The sequence below is a fragment of the Phoxinus phoxinus genome, assembly GCF_949152265.1.
Source record: "Phoxinus phoxinus genome assembly, chromosome: 19".
In the NCBI taxonomy this organism is placed as follows: domain Eukaryota; kingdom Metazoa; phylum Chordata; class Actinopteri; order Cypriniformes; family Leuciscidae; genus Phoxinus; species Phoxinus phoxinus.
Genome location: NC_136894.1, coordinates 13439511 through 13461711, shown reverse-complemented (window position 1 = coordinate 13461711; position 22201 = coordinate 13439511). Strand labels below are relative to the sequence as shown.

General features: G+C 39.8%; 2 protein-coding genes across 3 annotated transcripts; one reads left to right on the top strand and one right to left on the bottom strand.

Annotated features, from left to right (window-relative positions):
• Positions 1 to 3985, bottom strand: s100v2 (S100 calcium binding protein V2). 2 transcript variants are annotated; one of them, XM_079591517.1, is made up of 3 exons: positions 3210 to 3985; positions 1483 to 1614; positions 1 to 293 (listed from the first exon to the last, which is right to left on the bottom strand). In XM_079591517.1, the coding sequence occupies exons 1-3, from the start codon at positions 3219 to 3221 to the stop codon at positions 135 to 137; spliced, it is 303 nt and encodes a 100-aa protein (XP_079447643.1). In that variant the 5' UTR covers positions 3222 to 3985; the 3' UTR covers positions 1 to 134. The 2 variants fall into 2 exon arrangements, with proteins under 2 accessions (XP_079447643.1, XP_079447642.1); XM_079591516.1 differs by having other exon boundaries at positions 1483 to 1617; positions 3210 to 3889.
• Positions 3986 to 14088: 10103 nt separating this feature from the next.
• Positions 14089 to 20638, top strand: LOC306987329 (uncharacterized protein). The gene is made up of 6 exons (XM_079591490.1): positions 14089 to 14208; positions 14854 to 15189; positions 15901 to 16194; positions 19513 to 19830; positions 19943 to 20245; positions 20404 to 20638. The coding sequence occupies exons 1-6, from the start codon at positions 14160 to 14162 to the stop codon at positions 20508 to 20510; spliced, it is 1407 nt and encodes a 468-aa protein (XP_079447616.1). The 5' UTR covers positions 14089 to 14159; the 3' UTR covers positions 20511 to 20638.
• Positions 20639 to 22201: the final 1563 nt, after the last annotated feature.

Below are 22201 nucleotides of genomic sequence, written 5' to 3'. Positions count from 1 at the left end.
TTTATTTTGTCAGCGTTTTATTGGAATGTTTAGGAAGGAAAGTTAGTGTTTTGTCTGGAGATGAGTGGTTCTGGATAACTGCAGAGATACAGAGAGATCAGATCTTAGTGGCAGATGCAGCTGAAGTCTGCGGCTCATAGTAAAAGGCAGGTGCATTTGGACAACTTCTCGTGGCTGAGCAGACCATGCTGGGTTGTGGCCAAGTTCTGGATCAGGCCCCAGAAGTGTTTGAAGCTGATGCCTTCTCCATCTTTCACACCCATTTGCTTCAGCACTTCTCCAAAATGATCCGACTAGAGGAAAAAAAAGAGAGTGGAAATCCTCACTGATGTTCATGTATTCTGTCAAATGTGTTATGTGCCCCATTTAACATGTTTTTTCTCTTTTGCATTTGAACATTTGCACTTTATCGCCCTCATGTGGCCGTTGGTTTGTCTGTATTGCTCAGTAATAAATATTATTTTGAGCCCATAAATCCCCCCCCCCCCCCCCTCCTCTTATGTTCTTTAATAACTCTGCAAGTTCAAGTACAATGAGTAGATTCAAACTTTAATTTATAATCTTTTAATATAATCTAATTAAATAAAACATTGCAATGTTTGCATATTCATATATACAAGATTGATATTAATTTTGTGCTAAGAAATTATTCTAAATCTGTACAGTGACAGTCTATATAATTTTTCATTCTTCTGTCACTAACATGTCACGACATGAACTGTGAGCACAATTACATCCACACTGAAGTACAGTTCAAATGTTACAGTATCATTTACCTCAGAGCATTTGCTCTTCATTCAACTAAAATAAATATAAACTCTTCTATGTCACAGGTTCTCCCTGAAGCAGTAGAAGACCTGCCATAACATGATCTGGAGCCGACTGTAACTGAAGAGCAGGAGAAACTATTTAGATCAACGGCAGCCACCATTTTGCTCCCTGAATGGAGCCACACCCAGTGTCCTTCGCTGGCTCAACCTGAGTTTAAACTGATCTGTGTAATCAGACCACGCCTCTATCTAAGGCAACAAACTATGGGAAACAGTCTCCGTGAAACCAACCAACCCTTCACAGAAAGCATACACAGGAAAAATGTTAAAGTATGGTAAAGAAATGGCAGCTGTGGTGAACAGACCTTTACTATAATAAATATGGTGACAACTGCATTACAGGCATTAGGGGAAGGTGTGTTTTTTACACCAGCTCATACACTGTTCCTAAATACTGGAATAATGGACAGATGATAATAAATAAAACCTGTACGTTAGCTGCAAAACTGCAAAAGCTTATTAAAAAAAAAAAAGAGGCTGATCATTATTGTTATCATAAGTAAAACTGATTCCACTGTAGCATTTTCACATTTTCCCCCATTGAAAGGATTATCAATTGTTAAGCTGCAACTTAATACAGTCAACGGACATGAGTAATAACAGTTTTTAGACATCCTTATCTGCTGGAATGAATGACAACATGGGTTTTTACCTTGACTAAGGTTGGCAGCTGGGAGGAGAGAAGGTTCTTGAACTCGTCTACCTTCAGCGTAGGCCGATTATCAGGAGAAGCAGCATGGAAGTTTGTGACCAAGGTGTTGATGGCCTTCTCAAGGTCAGAATACTGCTGAATTAAGAGAGTGTAAAATGTTGTGTAAATATATATATATATATATATATATATATATAGGTGGAGGTTCTACTGGAGGTATACGTTAACATCTGTTGCTTGGTTTTTATAATGAAGAACAATAAATATGCGATCAAGTTTTATATTGATCAAACAACTCTAACAACTCTTGTGCTTTTCTTCACTCTCTTCAAAACTATCAGAGCACTATTCAAAGCTTGCTCACTCTCACACAATTAACTAGATTCTAAAGTACCTGAAATACCTGCATGTCAGGCCAGGACAGCCCGCCCTCTGAGCATTATTTACCTAAGCTGAGCCTTTTATGACGGAAACCATTTCCCTGTTTTGTTAAGACAAAGGGTTAGGGTTTCATTGTTATGGCTCGAAATACATTTACTGTACGCTGCTGAAATAATACATAAAAATCCTGTGGCTACAATAATAATAAAAAAGAATTAAAGGGATAGTTCACCCAATAATTACATTTTTGTAATTTACTCACCCTCATTTTGGTTACCAGACAGTTGACTGCACCCATTGACTTCCATATTTTTTTTCCCTGGAAGTCATGGGTGCCATCAACTATCTTCTTTTGTGTTCAACAGAAGAAAGTAACTCATACAGGTTTGTAACAACTTAAAGGGCGAGTAATTAATGACAAAATTTTCATTTTGGGGTTAACTATCCCTTTAATATCTATCAATAATTGCAGCCTTAAAATTTCACAACCACCCTGGTCTACAGAGACAACCTTCGTCTTGAGACGCAACAACGCAAGAGTCTGATTGATTCCCCGTGCTTTCCATTTCTACATAATGGCTGTATGTCAAAACCTTGTGAGCTGCCTGCTTAGACAGCATTGTTTGGCTATCATGCGCGACGGGGGTGGTTAGGGTAGGAACGCAGGCAGCTCACTAGGTTTTGACACATAGCCTAATGTGTCGTTTAATTGCATATATAAAATTGCGAACGTTTCATTGAAGCGATGGTCTGGACTCATATGGCTTGAATATCTCGCTCTATTTCTAAGATTCTTTCTTTGTTCGGGTCACAGGGCGAGTTTCTGCATTCAAAAACAAGACTCACTCAGCGCAACGGGATGCCAAGAACGCACATCCTCGAGAAGAGTTTTCGAAATTCGAATTTCTTTTCAACATGTCCTATACAACGCGGTGGTTATGACACGAGACATAAACAACAAAGACAAAGACACGTCCGCATAAAAACAACCAGCCAACCAAACAAACATAAAACAGCACAAACGAGGTGCGTCAGTGGCACTTGGGAGTTATTAACTGAATACAAAAAGGAAACAGAAGCAAAGATCGCTGGGGGGGAAAACACTTAATAACATTTATAGAAAAAATGTTTTCTTGTTTTAGTTTATTTGACAGCAGAATCTACTACAGCATCTTGACACCGTTTCGGTCAAGTGCGGAAGATTACCGAGACTGACAAACGCAAAGTTTCAAGAGAAAAAAAAAACTAGGAAACGCAGCTTATGTAAAACACTCATAAACTGCGTGAAACCCAATTTAAATGTAAAGAAGCCATCACAAATATGTAATACAATGTACACCACATACCTCTGCCGCCATTTGAAGTGAATTTATTTTATTTTCTTGCCTCTAGATAAACTTTACTGTTCCCGTCGTGCAGTACTCCTACTTTACACTCTCAGCGTCCCATCGCTTCTGTCACATCTTGGCTGACATCCTGAATCCTCCCACTCAGGGGGAAAAGAAAAAAAAAGAAAAATCAAACCCACCTTCCGTGTCAGTGACCGCTATGGGAAAAATGTCTCCTGTAACTTGATGCTTTAGGACAGTAAACCCAACGGGGCGGAGTCGATCGGGTTTCATACGCTCCACACTCTGGAAAAAACTCTGGAAAACCAGGTTTTCGTATGACACATTTTTGTTGATGGATGAAACTATTGGAAACTATTAGGCCTGCTCCTTTGGGAACACATCTGGAAGCTCTCAGGATACAAATTCCTTTGCGCAACAACAGGCCTTCAGAACGTGTGATTAGGTTTGCATTGGCCTAGTTTTTAGTCTTGTGGCATGATGTCGTAATCGTATTGTTCTAAAAAACTGATAAGTTATAACGTGATAGATATTCAATGTGCAGTTTTGGTCAGCATTACTTTACATTTTTCATGAGATTCTTTCCAGGAAGCTATCAGAAATACTATATAGATTCTCATTGAGCAAGGCGTGTCCCTGTACAGATCAAAATTCACTGACTGGCTGTCTTCCTCTCCTTGTTTTTTTGAATTGTTCTAGTAATGCACAGGCAAGGGCATGCTTAGCATTTTGGGTGGGTGCACTGAGATTACGACACATGACACTCCTTTGACAGCATTACAGCAGCATATTACTGCAGAATATAGGGCAGCATTGTACATGTGTAAAAGCACACAGATTTACACATAAACAAACTGAGCAATGAATTAGTCAGCCTGTCCTCATCTTCAAACAGTTACACAACCCTCTTAACTGATTCACTCACACTATCATATACATATTTCAGGTGTTCATGGACCTTTTTACCCATACACAGACACACATGAAAATGGATTATAATTTTTTTTAGTGTTGTAGTGAATTTTACAGTTAAGCCTTACAGTTAAATATAATTTACATGTGCTTTAGTCAATAGGCTACATCGAAATAAGTGGATTTCTTTAAAGCATGGCAATATTATTAAAACATAATTTAAAATGTACTTTAATGAAAATTATATATTTATTTCATTATTTATTAATAATATATTATTTGTATAAGTACAGATATACTTTTAAGATTAGAAGTACACTACAAGTAGACATTCAGTTCAATTAAGCGCACTACTTTTTCACAATGGAATACAAAGGCCATTTGTTTCTGTCTTATGAATTTTTTTTGTAAGTTGTCTTGAGTGCATGTTGATTCTGGTTTGTTACTGGACAATGTCCATTTGAAAACATCAGGGTTTGCCTGAATTGTCACATTTGCATATCTTTTGGGTGTGAGCACAAACAGCAGTGTTTCCCACTGCAGATTCAACTCAGTGCAAGTCTACATTCTTCACATACCACATTTTTATGGCAAACTGCAGGTAAAACAGGCAGTTTGCAAATGGCAGTCTACCTCAAATGTAACATACTCACAAAGAGAACAAAAAAGAAGAAACAGTACTTTGTATGTACAAACTCGTGTTCACACTTGTATAATTGTGATGCATAGATTATGCATGCTTCAGAGTCCAGAGTCAAGTATTTGCTCATGAGTGTGTCATCATCATCTGCTTCAATCTGCTGCACTCTCATGGCAAACTAAACAGACAATAGAATATGCACTGTTCAGCCACACCATTAAATCCACTGACAGGTGAATTGAATGACATTGATTATAACATTACAATGGCACCCGTCAAGGAGTGTGATATATTAGACGGCAAGTGAACAGTTGGTTCTTAAATTTCAAATGTTGGAAGCAGGAAAATGGGCAAGCCAAAGATCTGAGCGACTTTGACAAGGGCCAAATAGTGATGGATAATGGCAAGTCTTGTCAAGTGTTCTTAGTATGCAATGGTTAGTACATACTAAAGGTGGTGCAATGAAGGACAACTGACATCAGGGTCATGAGCACCCAAGGCTCATTAAAGCATGTGGGAAGTGAAGACTAGCTCGTGGGATCACATAGAAGAACTACTGTGGCCAAACTGCTGAAAAACGTAATGCTTCCTATTATAGAAAGAACTCACAGTGCATCGCTGTTCGCTGTGTATGGGGCTGTGTAGCTGCTGACTGGTCAGAGTACCCATGATGACCCTTGTCCACCACCAAAAGTGCCTACAATGGGCATTGTTCAAATGCCCATTGTTCAAATGCCAATGAAATTTGTTCAGAAATGGTTTGAGAAACATGACAAAAAGATCAAGATGTTTCCTTGGCCTCCAAATTCTGTGATTGAGCATCTATGGGATGTGCTGGACATGAAAGCTTCAGTGTACTGTAGATTCTACCAGGAAGGCTCTAATGTCACGTCATTCATTAATTACATCGAGCTAATTAAGTCAACACTATATAACAGAGGCGGCTGCTGGTCTTTTAAATAGGGGAAGCTCATTTTCGGCCTATACATCATAAAAATTGTCCATATTTATACATAAATTCTGCCCTACGTTCCTTTTCAAGATAATGCTCTGTGACCCTGTCGTACCAACTAGGCGTCTTTTCCAGTGACTTGACCAGTATCCTCTCAATGGCCAGCAGAGCTAGGCTGCTTAAACGGCTTTGGCCCATTGTGTTACGGGTGTAGGACTTGAGCCGCTTTAAACAGGAGAAGCTCCTTTCTACACCAGCAGATGTAGCTCCAATTGTTGCCAGTAATGAGAACAGTTTGTAAAGCGAATGAATGAACAAACTAACTAAAAAAAAGATATTAAACTTGATGGAGGAAATGTGGGAATTAGGTTAAACTGAAACAAGGAATGTAATGTATAATTGTGTGAAATGTATGATGAAAATTGGCTAGCTTAAATTTCACCAAGCAAATACCAAGAAATAGGTTGCAGCAGTTTGTCTTTCGACTACACTTGCAAAATCCGCGATGAGACTGAGCTCGAATAGCTTTAGCAAGTGCAGTGTCTTTTTATAGTACAAAATCGCTGTCAATCAAAAGTAGATGCAGTCTTTCGACAGACCCTCCAATCATCACGCAGAAGCCCGGAGTCCAGGCCAGCCCACTCCTCCATTCACCCCCAGAGACGCTGAGGGTCTGTGGGCGGGACATAATCGCAGCATTTACCCAATGACCGTCTAGTTTCGAAGCACTGAAAAAAACTGTTCAAAGCAGCCCCATTGAAGTCAATGGACGCTAGTATTCAACAGGGAAATGCACTGACACTACGGGAATGTATGAGAAGGAAATCGAGTCAGCCGATCTGCTATAGCTGAATGAACTCGTCTTTGAGATGAACTTGTTCTAACGTATTTTTAGTCAATACAATGTTAACACAATAGTACATATTTGACCATTCATTTTTTGGCATTATAGGGGAAGCCAAGCTTCCCTTGCAGTCTTAAAGAAATCCCCACTGCTATATAAGGCTCACCCTACTCTCTCATTTGCTGATCATAGGTGACCTGGCGAAGTAGCCCTCCATCTACCCCACCATCACCTCCAGATTGGCCCTTTCCTCCTGTCTGAGGTTGACCAGCTTACATTAAGACCTGGACTAGGGTCAAATAACTTTGTTATAGGACTGTAGCTGACACAAATCCAAATGTAATTGTTTTTAAAAATCTTTCAGAGAATAAAATTATTGAATGTTTATCTGCCTACTGAGTCTTTCTGGTACAACAAAAAAATCTATCCATGGAGGCCTCACCTCGCAACTTGCAGGGCTTAAGGCCCCGATATATACTCACAGTGAAGTTCTTTTTTGTTCTTCACTTTGGGGTAAAAATAAATGCGCGACCAGCGGTATACTATTGTCATGAAACTGCACATGGAACAGACAGTGGTGATCCAAATGCAGGCTTTATTGAGAGGAAGATCCAGAAACAGGTACGAGATAACAGGCAGAAGTCAAAACCAGGTAAGCAGTCCAGATCGGCAATCATACAATGCAGGGAGAAGGCAAACGGGAAAACCAGATACAGGCAGGGAGTCCAGGAACTGTGAAACTAGGAAACACTAAGGAACTGGGAAAACGCTAGGTAATGCAGTCAGACACATACAATACTGAGCACTGGTACAAAGGGCCACTCAGGCTTAAGACAGGTGCGCTAAACAAGATAATAAAACACAGGTGCATAAAATCAACCATAATCAGTCCAAATCAAACCATAAGAAGTAATGAAAAATAGAGAAGGAGTGCCCCCCAGTGGCTCAAGCGGGCACTCCAGCCGCTGATTGTCACATAACCCCCCCACTAAGGAGCTTCCAGACGCTCCTAAGAGCTCCGGGGGGAGGTCAACGGGGGATGGGATGGAGGGCCAGGCCCGTGCAGGGGAACGGGACCAGGACACAGGCAAGGCGGGCCTGGGCCGTGGAGCGTGGGCGACCAGGGCGGAGCACACTCAGAAGGGAGCCAGGGTGGAGCACACTTGGCAGGAGACCAGGGTGGAGCACACTTGGCAGGGGACCAGGGTGGAGCACACTTGGCAGGGGACCAGGGTGGAGCACACTTAACACAGGACCAGGGCAGAGTACACTTAACAGGGGACCAAGACGTAGGGAGCACAGGGCTGGACAGGACCAGTGACATGGTAAGCTCAGATGGCGGCAGTAGAGCAAAGGTCCATGTAGACGCCGCCCCCATGGCCCTCTCAGGGCATCTACTGGCAAAGGTCCATGTAGATGCCACCCCCATGGCCCTCTCAGGGTACATCCTGCCCCCCCCCCCCCCCCCCCCAAAAAAATACTTGGGGAAATCTACGGGAGGAACCTCTGGGCTGTAACCGGGTTCAACAGAAGCCTCCTGGAACTTGAAGGCCGCAGGTAAGGCGAGGCGCAGAGGCGGGGCGGGCAGGGCGAGGCGCAGAGGCGGTGCCAGCAGGGCGAGGCGCGGGTTCGACTGGCACGCGCTCAGACTCAGTAGAAAACTCCTGAGGCAGGAATACAACGGAGCTCACGTGAAGTGTCAGAACGTCGGGATTCATATGTTGCGTGGATACGGCGGACCCTTTACGAAGCGCTGGTTCAACTGGGCTTTCATGTAGCGCAAACTCGGCGGAGCACGTGTGAAGCGCTGGTTCACCGGGAGACAATTGATGCGTGGATTCAGTGGGTACCTTGTACAATGGCGAATCGTCGGGTTTTCTGTGAAGCAAAAGTTCCAAAAAATCCACAGTAAAAAGCGAACCGCTCATGGAAAGGGCCAGGTCAATATATTGGGTAAGAGTCCAGCTTGAATTCGGAAACGGTATAGTAGAGCCGAGCGGTTCAGACAGTCCTCCCCGAAAGAACATCATTAAACAGAAATCATCCAAGTAGGACTGACGAGAGAGCTTAAAAAAATCTGTCACAAAAACCTTGAGAGGACGTTCTCCTTGACGGAGGCTTACGATCTGCGCTGTGGGATCCATAACGAGGTCCGTGTTTCTCTCAGCCGCTGGATCAGTGGTGGCTCAGTATTCTGTCATGAAACTGCACATGGAACAGACAGTGGTGATCCAAATGCAGGCTTTATTGAGAGGAAGATCCAGAAACAGGTACAAAATAACAGGCAGAAGTCAAAACCAGGTAAGCAGTCCAGATCGGCAATCATACAATGCAGGTAGAAGGCAAACGGGAAAACCAGATACAGGCAGGGAGTCCAGGAACTGTGAAACTAGGAAACACTAAGGAACTGGGGAAAACGCTAGGTAATGCAGTCAGACACATACAATACTGAGCACTGGTACAAAGGGCCACTTAGGCTTAAGACAGGTGCGCTAAACAAGATAATAAAACACAGGTGCATAAAATCAACCATAATCAGTCCAAATCAAACCATAAGAAGTAATGAAAAATAGAGAAGGAGTGCCCCCCAGTGGCTCAAGCGGGCACTCCAGCCGCTGATTGTCACAACTATTAGCTAACATCCCGATGCTGCCCATGCTGCTGAAAGTGGCGTTTAAATGAATATGTAAATATGTGCCGCACTTTGATTTGAACAAAATAAACAAACTAAACTCCGCAAAAATGACAGCAGTGAGAAAACAGCAGTTAAGAAAGCATCTGATCATAGCGATGTTGATATGTTTACTCCAGATCTACAATTCAGCACTCCAGTCAAGTCACAGGACTCGTCATGTTTATTTACTCAGTAATGTTTTTACTTGCAGACGTCTGACCTTGACAGATTGGACAGGAGACATGAAGATTTCCACATCATAAAAAGGCAAAGCCCCAGAGCACACCTACCTACCTATAATGTAATTACCATGGACCAATGGGGGTTCGAAGATGGTCACCAGCCATAGCAAACTTTTCCGGAAAGTAACATCACACCAGTTCATTCTTCGATTTAAAGTATATCGGTGCCTTTAAAGGGGTCGTGAACTGGCTTTTAAAAAAAACATATATTGTTGTCGTTCGCTTGGTTTTTACATTCAAAAACATCAATATTAATAAGTAATAGGCAATTTTTTTTACCCTGGTTTTGAGCCTAGCTCCTGAAACACTCTTGGCAAGGCGACTTGGAAATAAACGCCCACTGCTTGCTATGATTGGATAACAGTTTTGCATATTATAATGAGTTTCACGTAATGTGCGAATCGGTGGGTGGGGCTAAACAGGCAGTGTTGAAGTAGGCGTTGATCTTCTTCAGCGGAGGCAGTGTTTGATATCCTTTGACATCATAGGTCCCCAGTCCCCACGTCGTTCGGTGTGCCTGGTGTCAATAGAAGCTTTTATTGGACTAACAAGGAAGTTTTCAGTTCTGAAACTTACAGGATATTCTTATAGTATGATGACCTCTTGGGCCCTATCTTGCACCCAACGCAATTGACTTTGTACACCGACGCATGTATCATTCCTTTTTTGCACCCGCGCAGAGTGGACTTTTCCCTGCACAGACGCACGTCGGTAAATTAGGGAATGAACTTGCGCTCCCGGGGGCGGTTCAGTGAAAAGAGGAGGCGTGTTCCGGCGCAAACGTTCCCTGGTGCTATTTTGCAGTTTTAGAAAACAATTCCGCCAATGACCAGGAAAAACCTAGTCTAAAGACAGTGGCGCGTTGCGCGTTAGTCATATGCTATTTTAAGGGCGCGTGCTTTGCCATTATGTAGCGTGTGAACAACACGCATACATTTTGATTCTCTAATCTAAACAGATGCAGCAGTTTTAATTTTTGCAAATCATACATTATTACAAGGAAAAATATCAACACACGAGGAAAATCATTGTTGTGTTCATGAAGATGTGAAAAAAATAGGCATAAATCTAGCTTACACATTTACCTAAATTATTATACGCCTGTTTAATATCCCATCCCCTTACAATGTCACCTCTCTGTCTTTTACGGCCCTGACGAGAACGAGAACATCGGTCTCCTCGGCTGTGAACCGCTCCTGGCGTGCACCTGGCAAATCCGCCGTTATAATAGCAATCCACCATGGAACAAGCGCGCCTGCTCTTAAAGGGAATGTGAGAGGACACTCTGATTGGTTTATTTCACGTTACGCCCAAACCACACCTATGAATAATGAAGCCACTTCAGACCAACCCATTTTAGATTTGCGTCGGGTGCAAGAGTCATTTATCCCGCCGGTATAATAGCAACAGGATCCGCCCACAAAGTTACTTGCATTTCGCGTTTGATACTTGCGTTTCAGATCGTTAAAATAGGGCCCATTATGTCAAAAGCTCAAGGAAAATTTTATTTCTTAGTTCATCACCCCTTTAAAGGATCTGCTGCTAATGTCTTGGTGCATTAGAGCTGAGGGGGGCGTACACAAAATTAGGCAGGGAGTTTTAATGTGTGGCTGATCAATGTATACAACATTAAAACCACCTGCATAATATTGTGTAGGTCCCCTCGGGCTGCCAAAACAGCTCTGATGCGTTGAAGCATGGACTCCACAATACCTCCGAACGTGTCCTGAGGTGTCTGGCACCAAGACATACCAGCAGATCCTTTAAGTCCAAAGTGGTGCTCACTGCAGACTGAGTCAATGAGGTCTAGCGTGAAGCTCTCTCTGGACAACTGATGGGCTGGAGGGAGGGATCGAGTTGCGGGTTGGGTTAGGATGTGGTTGGATATTCTAGCTCCAACCATTAAGCCCAAATTACATTCGCTCCTCATCGCTAGACGTCTAGTGAGGGGGAACTAGACGTAAGCTCCACCCATTTGTTCTGCAGTGAGCAGCCTCTCTTAAGTCCTGCAATTTTGGAGGTGGGGCCTCCATGGATCGGATTTGTTGGGACAGCACATACTCAATCAGATTGAGATCTGGGGAATTTGGAGGCCAAGGCAATACCTTGAACTCTTTGTCATGTTCCTCAAACATTTTAATATACAGTATAGCAATATTAATTAAAGTATTTTGGGGAAAATAGCTTAAGCTAAACCAATATGTAATGAAAATTTTAGGGCCAAATTTCTATTATTTTTCATTTTGTAGCTCTTTGATGAGGACTTTATTTAATTTTCTAGAGCTTATGGTTAACATTTCTTTTTGTTGTTGTTCCAAACCCACTAGCAGCATCAATCCGTAGTCTTTTAAGAAATTATATCAGGGTGCCTTCCAACCTGTTCAGTTTGTACATATAAAATTATACAGAAAAGCAAGAAACCAAGAGCACATTCAGTAGGATTAGTTCCCTGTCATCCCAACAAGGGTTGAAACATAACATGACTGATTACGAATTTACTCTGCCTAATCTGATGCCAATGTCACAATACCCTATCCTGTTCAAACCTGTGCTAAACTGAATCTACTTCTGCCCTGCCTTAATATCTCATAACTACTGACATCACAGAGCCATGACTCTCCCTGTATCCGTTTTAACCAGGGGTGTTTCTATCCTTTCATCATTACTGGGACAAAGTGTCCCTTTATTTCAATTGTTCTTAATCAGTGGACCGGGGCCCACTAGGAGCCTCTAGGAGCAATCTTCTAATGGGACCCCAATATGACTTAAGATGACTTAAAATAAGACAAAACAAACATTTTATAAATTATAATAATTTTCTATTTACATTTGCATTACCATTATACATTATATTTTATATGTTCTAGTTATGCAAAGTTATAAAATAAAAATCCTTATTCTTAATCCTTGTTCAGTAAATCTCAAACTGCTGGAAAAGTAATAGGGCCTTTGAATATTGCTGAATGGGTAATGTTCATCTCTGTGGCTCAGGAGACCTTTTAGAGTTTTCGATGTAATTCCTCTAGCTTGCCATCACCAGCTCCCTTGATAACAACACCCTGAGGACTCTGTTCCAGATCGGGGCAAATTTCAACCACCCTATTGACCTACCAGACACCACAGGGCTGGACTGGAGGGAAACCTTGATTCGTTGTCTGGAGAGAGTTGAGTCCCGGTCTGGAACCAAGCCCATCTCTGAGTCCATTCCAGAGTCTTGTCCCATCCCGTCATGGCCGCCATTCCAGAGTCTCGTCCCGTGCCATCATGGCCACCATGGCCACCATTCCAGAGTCTCGCCCCGTCCCGTCATGTCCGCCATTCCAGAGTCTCGTCCCAATATGGCTGCCATTCCAGAATCTCTCCCCGCCCCGTCATGTCCGCCATATTTCGATACTAAAAAATACCCAGTCTTCCACCATCATATTTATTATCTGTCTGCCTGGAACTGTCTGTCAGTCCCAATTGGGTATTGAGTATTGAGTATTAAGTATTATTATTAAAGGTAGAATTTGCATCTGTAATCTGAGTCTTCAGTCTCTTCCAGAGATAATCAAAATTCTCAAGAAAATTGAAAAGCCATGTTGAGGATGTCACTGTGAATATTTAGACAACTAACATTTAAAGCTACACTGTGTAATTGCTAAGTTGATTCTTAGCAAAACACACTTTGTTCTTTCAAAATTATATGTGCTCATTAATGTATAATTACTTCTACCAACTAATCAAGTATTCTCGTAAGTGTAGAATCTGCCATTTATAATACATACGAGTGTGTCGATCGAATGGCAGAAGCCATGTTATGCCTTCATCTTGAAAATACAGTAGCCAAAGAGGGACATACTTGGAAATTCAAGCTTCGCCTTTCGCGTTTTTAAACTTAGTGGCACCGTGACGAATGCGAGGGGGAGATTACTCGCGACTGCCGGCAGATTTGAAATAATATGGCCACCGTAGGAGTTAAAACGCCCTCGGAATGGGAGGGGCTAGAAAGTAATATTCAGTTGGTAGTCATATACAATTTCACCGCTAGATGGGAGTAATTCCTACACAGTGTAGCTTTAACACTGTTCCAGCTTTTAACTTCAACAGATATTAACAGAAGTTTAAAAAAAAAGTGCAATGGCATATACTGAGGTCCTGCATTTCAGTCAAACTGTTTATGATACCAATCTCACTGCATTTTAAAGGGACAGTTCACCCAAAAATGAAAATTCTGTCATCATTTACTCACCCTTAAGTTGTTTCAAACCTGTATGAGTTTCTTTCTTCCTTCTGTTGAACACAAAAGAAGATATTTTGAAGAATGTTGGTGACCAGACAGTTGATGGACCCCATTGACTTCCATAGTAGGAAAAAAAGATACTATGGAAGTCAATGGGGTCCATCAACTGTCTGGTCACCAACATTCTTCAAAATATCATCTTTTGTGTTCAACAGAAGAAAGAAACTCATACAGGGTTAAAACAACTTGAGGGTGAGTAAATGATGACAGAATTTTCATTTTTGGGTGAACTATCCCTTTAATGCTAACTAGACTTGCCATAGTTTTAAGTTTTCTGTGTTCTCTGTATTCACTGACTACTGTGATAAGACCTATCACAGACGGCTGAAAGGAAGACCACGTTTTTGCTGATCAAGACAAATGAAGGCTAGATTCAGTTGTGTGATAGTCAGACATAAAACATGAGCATCTGGCTGATGATGATCTGGGTATCTCTCACTGTGGGAACAGGTAAAGAGATTTTACTCATTTTGTAATGAAGCAGTTTGTTAAATGAGAATTTTAGTCTCTAGAAATATACTTTTAAATTCATTCAAAATCAAGTTGGTAACACTTTATTTCGATAGTCCACTTTAGACATTCTACTAACTAGAAGTAACTTGTCATCTACCTACCAGTCATTAGAGTATTAGACTGTGTGCTTTATTTTGATGGTCTCCCAACATACCCACTATAAGTAACTTTGCAAGTATACGTCAACTTATTCTACAAACCGTATCCTAACTGTTTACTAAAACTACTAAAATGAAAGTTACTGTAGTTGACATGTAGTTGCAAATTAATGAGTTGGTTGGCATGTACAAAAGGTACAAAGTTACTTATAGTAGTAGAATGTCTAAAGTGGGCTATTGAAATAAAGTGCAATCATCAAGTTTATTGAAAGGTACTAATGTGCTTCAAAGGTTAACATTAATATTTAATCTGCAAATTATATTTGTTTGCATATTTGTATTTTGTAAGGATGAATTTAGCAAACATAGGCGGGTCGGCATGATAATTTTGTAGTTCTTTACGTTGTTCAATAATCTGCTGTATAAAAGCCCCAATAGGAAAGAGTCAGAAATATGAACAAACATTACAATATTTCTCATCTAGCGACAAAGCCGTCCATTGTGACACAGTGGCCGACAGTTGCTGAGGTGATGGCTGGAGAGGACATCATTTTAAAATGCAACATTGTGGAGTTGTACTCCCCGTGTTCCACGGTGGTTTGGCTGAGAGTCATTCCTGAGAATACAACAATTAGCCTCACTGACAGACTTCAAATCGATCCTCATCAAATCGATCCCCATCCCTTGTCCAACCAGTGGACCAGCATTTGTACGGCTGTTATCACCAATTCAACAGTGCATGACTCCAGTATGTACTATTGTGCAGCTGTGCAAAGCCGCTTTGCTCACATTGGCAATGGATCCAGGGTTATTGTGAAAGGTGAGTCCAATTAAATATAATAATAATAATAAAAATCTCTTATTGTAAATTAATAATTTTGTTTATAGTAATATATGTACACAGAAGACAAAAATTTCATTATTATTGGTGGCACCATCGGGTCAACTTGTATGGCATTTTTTGTAATTTACTCCATAAAATGAGTGGGTAATAGTACATTAACTTTATAGAGAGATTTAATAATGGCATTCATATCCAGGATTAAATATTTACCTAGAATCAATAATTTTTCAGTTTTTTAATATAATGTTCCTTTTTATTCTTGTTTTTACACGCTGAATTATCCATGACTCCCATTTATACCACTTACTCTTAAAAATAAAGGTTCCAAACGGGGTTTTTGTAGTGGTGCAATAGAAACAGCATTTTGGCTTCCCTAAATAACCTTTCAGTCCACATTTCTGAAAAAAAATACTTTTTTATTTTCGTACAGTGTGAAGAACATTTTAATAATCAAAATAACCTTTTTCCATTATAAAGAACCTTCAGTGCAAAGGAAAGATTTTTTTGGAACCATCAACGCCAAAAAAGAACCTTTATTTTTAGAGTGTAGCCTATGTGCCTCACACTTTTAATACAACTGATTTACAGTAAACCCATTGAATAGCAACATAACGTTCTAAAAGTCTTTTATTGATGCTTAGTATTTCTCTCCATTATAACCAACTGTTTCTCCTAATCTCTTTCCAGAACACACTGTGTTTCCTGTTATTGATATTCTGACACCGTTGATCCCAAACGGTCCTTTAGTCCCTCTTCATTGTGTTGTGACCGGTGTTGAGGCTTCTCAGATTCAAATGTCCTGGACTGTAGAGAGGAGAAAAGAGAAAGGTCAGGCAGTTTTTACACATGGGAATGATGGTGGCATCCAGATCACCAGGAACCAAATCCTGATCACTGCTGAGGAGTGGGACAGGAAGGTGAAGTGCGTGTGTGTGGTGAAGTTTAGAGGACAGCTCTATACCAGGACCCTTCAGCGACATGGTACAGTATAATATCTCTAAAATATACACTACTGTTTAAGAGTTTGGGGGAAATTATAAAAAACAGGATTATGTGACACTGAAAACTGGAGTGATGGCTGCTGAAAATCAGCTTTGCTATCGCAGGAATAAATTACATTTTCAAATATATTGAAGTACAAAATACTTACTTTAATTGTAATAATCTTTCACAATTTTACGTTTTTCACCGGATTTTTGATCAAATAAATCCAGTCTTTGTGAGCATAAGACTTATGTCAAAAACGTTTAAAAAAAAATACCGACCCCAAACTTTTGAACGGTAGTGTTTAATTAGTTCATACAATTTTTTTATTCATAATCTGTTTTATTTTTTCTAATGTACTTTTCAATATTTTCTCTCTCTGCAGATGCATCAAATGTGTGCTATGCTGTAAAATACATATATCTGTCTCTCTGCTTCATTTTTGGTCTCCTGCTTCTGATAACAGTGATTGTTTATGTTTATAAACTGGGACGAAAAACTTTTGTGATGATGTGCCTATGCAAAAACCTATCCTCTTCTTCAGTCTGACATTTCGCATCACCGTTTCCAGGTCCAAACGCTCTAGATGCCCCAAGAAAACAACAAACGGTAATATACCATCACGTTGTGATGTAATACAAAAAATTATAGTCTTAACCTTAATCTCCATACCGAAATCCCAAATGGCCAGACAGTCATTCATCTGTTATGAATCCTTAAAATACTTGTGTTTGGGACGCCGTGAGCACAAAAATGTGTGTGCATATGTGTGTATGAATAAATAGTGCTCATAAACGGCTGTTGAAATAATATTCTCAAGTGAAACGAGTAGAGGCTTGGACCCGGAAACAGCATTACGACTTAACAAGCGGATATTAAAATAGTCAGTTTATCTATATTTTGCTTTGACAAACTTTTATTTGTCAAACTTATTTTGGTGTTTGGTATTTCTGTACATCAGATGAAAGATGGCAATAGTTACTAACATACTAATATTTGAAATAAATTAGCAAGCAGGATCTATTTGCAGGAAGCATATGTTTCATGAGTAATAGTGATCTTTTTGCTTCAGATTTTTATTAATGTGTATTTGATGTTTTGAATAGTGTGTTATTTTGTGAAATGTCAGTTAACTGAAAGGATCAATGTAGACTTTCACCCAATCTGGGCTGAATATATATTAATTTTAACACTTTGTGTTCTCCTTTTTGGAAACAGTCACCATTATCCCACTTTTTGTTGAATAAAATATATACAAATTTATAGTTTGACCCACTTTTAGGAACAAAGAACCAGCAATAAAGAGAATTGTGCCTTAATGTGATTTCGGTTATGTGTGGCAAAAATCAGAAGTGATTTTTTTCTTTCCTTCAGTGTTTTGTTTTTCAGTGTCCTCTTTATTGTGTGGTTGCATGCACCACATGAGCAAAATGGTGATGTGGACCTCATCTCATATTGGTTAATGTCCACACTTTGCTTTGTCAGCGGAAAAACTTCAGTCTCAAAAGTACGGCAATGAAACCTCAGAGATGCATGATTCCAAACCTGAAGTCTTTGGTGCAAGAACAGAATTGCTGATTTTGTTAAAATGAAGTAGGGCACAAGTATGTGCCACACTGCTTTAGTCTTAGATTGCATTCATGTATTTGGTAATTATGATCTTATTGTGTTAAATGGATGCCAGTTTTTGTGTTATGAATCAAAAGTGCAACAGAGATTGCATGATTTTGCCACTTTACTTACCCACAATTCGTTCAGCTCTCATGTGAAATTCTTTCAGGTTTAAAAGTATGCCTTGAAAAACCATGATGCCCAGTTTCTGTCAAATATAATATGGTTACACTTATCACATTATTTATTTTAGCAATATTGCAAAAGAAAGACTGCTGTCATTCCAGGTGTAAGTACAATGCCACAGGTTGATAGCTGTGCTGATATTTATGATTGTAAAACTTGTACTGTATGCTATAGTTCAATAGATATTATAGAGTAACGAACATTTATTGCCAGTTTTTTCCCATGGAAAATTTTGGCACATGTATATGAATGAAAAACGTTCCTTACCGCAGAAAAAGCACAGTACATGCTGCAGTTGGCAGATGAGGAATGGTTTGCAAGGCATACAATGGCAGACATCTTTGCACAACTTAATGAACTGAACATACGAATGCAAAGAAAAATGAGAATTTGCAAACTAGCACAGACAAATAGTGTGGATTCAGATCAAAGCTTGCTATTTGGCAATAACATGTGGAAAGAGCCCCTCTATAAATGTTTCCCCTTGTCCAAACTGGACATTCAGACAGCACTGCAGCATTTTGTGAGGTCATTTCTTGCATTAAAAACCCCTTTGAAAAAATGTTTGTCTTTTATTTCCCCTCAACCTAATCCAAAGCCATTGACTGGGTAAGAGACACATTTAGCTAATCTGAAATGGATAAAGGAAATGGACTTTGAAGCAACAAGAGCAACTCACTAAAATGCATGAGACAAGACTGTGGTTTAGTGACCTAACTTTTGGAGGGGTCTTGAATCAGCCTGAAGGGGTTATATTCGCTATAAAAACCGCCTCGCTATACATTATCCCGCTTATTACATGGCTACCTACCAAATAAATCAATAATTTGACACAAAATATTGATTTAAAAAGGAGTTTATTGATTTAAAAACGATTGTATTTACTTCTGTTAAAGAATACAGTGTCCATGGCAACGCTCTGTTTTGGAAAGGGTGTGTAATACTTAGCATTCTAAATTAGAATTTAACCAAGCCATGTAATAAAATAAAAAAACATAATAAATAGGGATAAGAGCTTAACTGATGTTTTCATTTCTTTCGATTTTGGGGTTTTTGTTAGTGGTTAATGCTAAGATGCTGCCTTAGTAACTAAACTGTGGTTCAATCAATGCAATTTTGTAATGGGTAGAGAGTTAGGCTATATCATGAATAAAACTGAAGACAAGAAATTAAGTTTAAGGTCCACCCCAGAATCTAACCAAGCTTCAATGTGTATCAGTTTTTTTATCAACAAGCTGATGAAACGGCCGTGGACAGACAGGAAGAGGTGTGTGATATGTCAGACTCTGCACATTTCTCTCAGTTGCTTTGGCCTGTAAAGTCTTCAGACAGCATGCATGACCTGCTTTTTCTTGTCTTGTTCTGGTTCATTTTACCACACGGTAAGCTACAACAGTATTTTTCTCTTCATTTATGCATTTTAGTACATTTGTAACTACAACTAATTGGTGGACCATCAAAGTAGCATTTATAATATTGTTTCATTTTTCACACTTTGAGGTCTGAATCCCTTTGCAGCGATGGTGGGAACAGTTTATCAGTTTCCCCCGTCAGTGAAAGTGAGATCGGGGGATACAGTGACCATGCACTGCCAACTCAATGAGGTGCAGTCCTTCTGTCACACAGTGGCCTGGGTCCGAGTAAATCCAGTGAGTGGAATAATAGACATTCTGCATGATACAAACATCCGTCCTCAGACTAAAGATGAAATGGAAAACTCAGTGTGTCATGCTTCCATCAACAACGCAATGGTACAGGATTCTGGGACATATTACTGCATCGCTACAGACCGTGAGCATATGTACCTTGGGAATGGCACATCTGTCACTGTACATGGTACTGTATTAGAACATGGTGGTACTCAAGGTTTGTGTTGATAAAAAGCTCATTTTTTAATTATATATTTATGCTTCAATACTTTTGTTGGTTTATCTCTTTCTTCTTGCAGCTGACAGTACTGTTATGCCGTCTGTTGATATCATGGCCTTTGCCAGCAGCAACAACCACGACTCTGTCACTCTTCAGTGTACAGTCGGGGGATCTGCTCCATCACAGGTCTTTGTGCACTGGCTCATAGGTAGTAAAAAAGAAAATGGACAAACTTTGGTTGTTTGGAAAGAAGGTGAAGAGAACTCTGTGAAAACTCAGAATAACGTAGCAGTCTCAGCTGAGGAGTGGAAGATGGAAGGACAGAGCACCTGTGTTGTGAAGTTTGGTGGATGGACGTTCAACACAACTCTTCATCATTATGGTAAATAACTTTTCATAATCTATATCCTCACTAAATTAGCAAAAGAAAGGTTTTTATTATCAGTCCAAAACGTTGATTAGTATGATTTATTGACTGAACTGCTGTAAAAACGTTTGATTCCTTTCTCACAATACTTTTCATTTTCTTCTTTTCCTCAGATATTCAGGACACTTGTTATCCTCTCGTCGGTGTTACTAGATTTTTTGCACTTGTCGCTGCTCTTCTCTTTTTCATGACCTCATTAATATTAGCAGGACGCTTCTAAACCACAGATATTTTGTATTTGATTCTATGACCTGAAAACATAAAATAAATAAATACAAATTGTTACAAATAAATATTTTTGCATAAAACTTGAATCAACTTTGCTTAGTTTGGTTTTATTTTTTACATTGGCAGGGATACAAGACACAGCCTGCTGTATTAATTAACTTTTAACTTTTAATTATTTGCTTATTATGTTTATGTGAGTACATTTTATGCAAATGTGAGAGGTAAAATGAGTGAATGGGTGAGCCTTTTCTGCATATGTTAAAGATTACATTTGAATAAAGGCCTACTGCAACTTATAATAACAAACATTCTAATGTGCCATCCAGTTTTTAAGTTAGAATGCAATGTCAAAAAGGTGAAAAATATCTTTACAAATATAGGCATGAAAAACATGAATTATGAATAGTGATGTGCTTGTTTGTCCAAGACAGAAAGTAAAGAAATACAAAATACAAATATGTTCAGATACATCACAAAAAAAAATGTGTTTGCCGTTGATACGGATGTCTCCCATACTGTCCATGCATGTCCAAATGCTATACAAATAATTGATCAACCATTTATTGATTAAAATTAAATCTAAACAAACAGATTTTTTGTAACAAATTTACCAATGATATTTTGACCAGAGTGTTGCTGATTAATGTAGAAATACACCTATTTCATTATCCTTTGTACTCTGTTTTATGTTTAATTATCCTTTAAATCCTATATCCTATATGTTTTATAATCCTACTCTAAGAGAAGAACACCGGAATATCTAGTAAGATTACTGCCATTGTAGCTGCAGTAGAACTGGCCTGTGGCTAAAACAACCACAACATGGATCTTAGAGAGCTTAGAACTGTGAAGGGCCCTCGTGTGGTGAACACAAGGAATTGACCAACACGGATGTTTTTTTACTTCGGGCGTTGTACATAAACTCATTTAAAAAAAAGTTTCTGTGCATTTAAAAAGTATTCCATGCATCAGAAAACCATCCATTAAACAGCACGTGAAACAATCAAGACATTATAATTTCAATAACAGAAATCCAATAAAAACTAAATGAATACATTTTATATGGGATTTTGTTAGAATGGTTTAGAACGAGTTTAGAACGCTAAAGTAAGGCTTCGGTGGGCCACTCTTAAAAGTAGCGCACAAATCAAATGTTGCTACTCTATCACTCACTTTACAAGGCTGCTCGGATGCCTCAGAATTCTGTTTTTATCGCAGTTCATTCCCAGAGTAAATGGAGGAGGGAACGAATTTGAATGCAACTTTGGAGAGCCCACTGAGTCCACACAGGTGGGTTTATTAGGCTATATTGTGGTAAATGTGTCTCTTCATAATACGTTCCCTTTCGAAGGGAACTCAACAATACGTCATCGACGCTATGGGGAACGCCTCAGGCGTGACAGGTGTCTGAAATCACAATCAAATCACGGCAATCACATTGACCGGCGACAGTCCGTGAATCATTACGTGAATGATTAACGTGCGACCTGGAAGTATATAAGGGCGCCTTGCAAACATGACAAATTATCTTTTCGTCTTCAGGGACTGTTTTGTCTGTAACCGCTTTTGAAAATCAGGTATTTATGAAATGCACTGAGAAGGCTGAGTGAGGGATCCCAGATGAAGCCCGCCGATCGCCTTGAGAGGGGTATAATCCTCTCAGGCGATGCGGCGGCTGACGAG

Coding starts and splice junctions, on each gene's coding strand:
- s100v2 (XM_079591516.1), bottom strand. Junction 294..1,482: donor AGCTGCCAACCTTAGTCAAG/GTAAAAACCCAT, acceptor TTTTTCCTCTAG/TCGGATCATTTTGGAGAAGT.
- LOC306987329 (XM_079591490.1), top strand. CDS start 14,160: ATGAGCATCTGGCTGATGATGATCTGGGTATCTCTCACTGTGGGAACA. Junction 16,195..19,512: donor CAGGACCCTTCAGCGACATG/GTACAGTATAAT, acceptor ATCCCTTTGCAG/CGATGGTGGGAACAGTTTAT. Junction 20,246..20,403: donor CACAACTCTTCATCATTATG/GTAAATAACTTT, acceptor TCTTTTCCTCAG/ATATTCAGGACACTTGTTAT.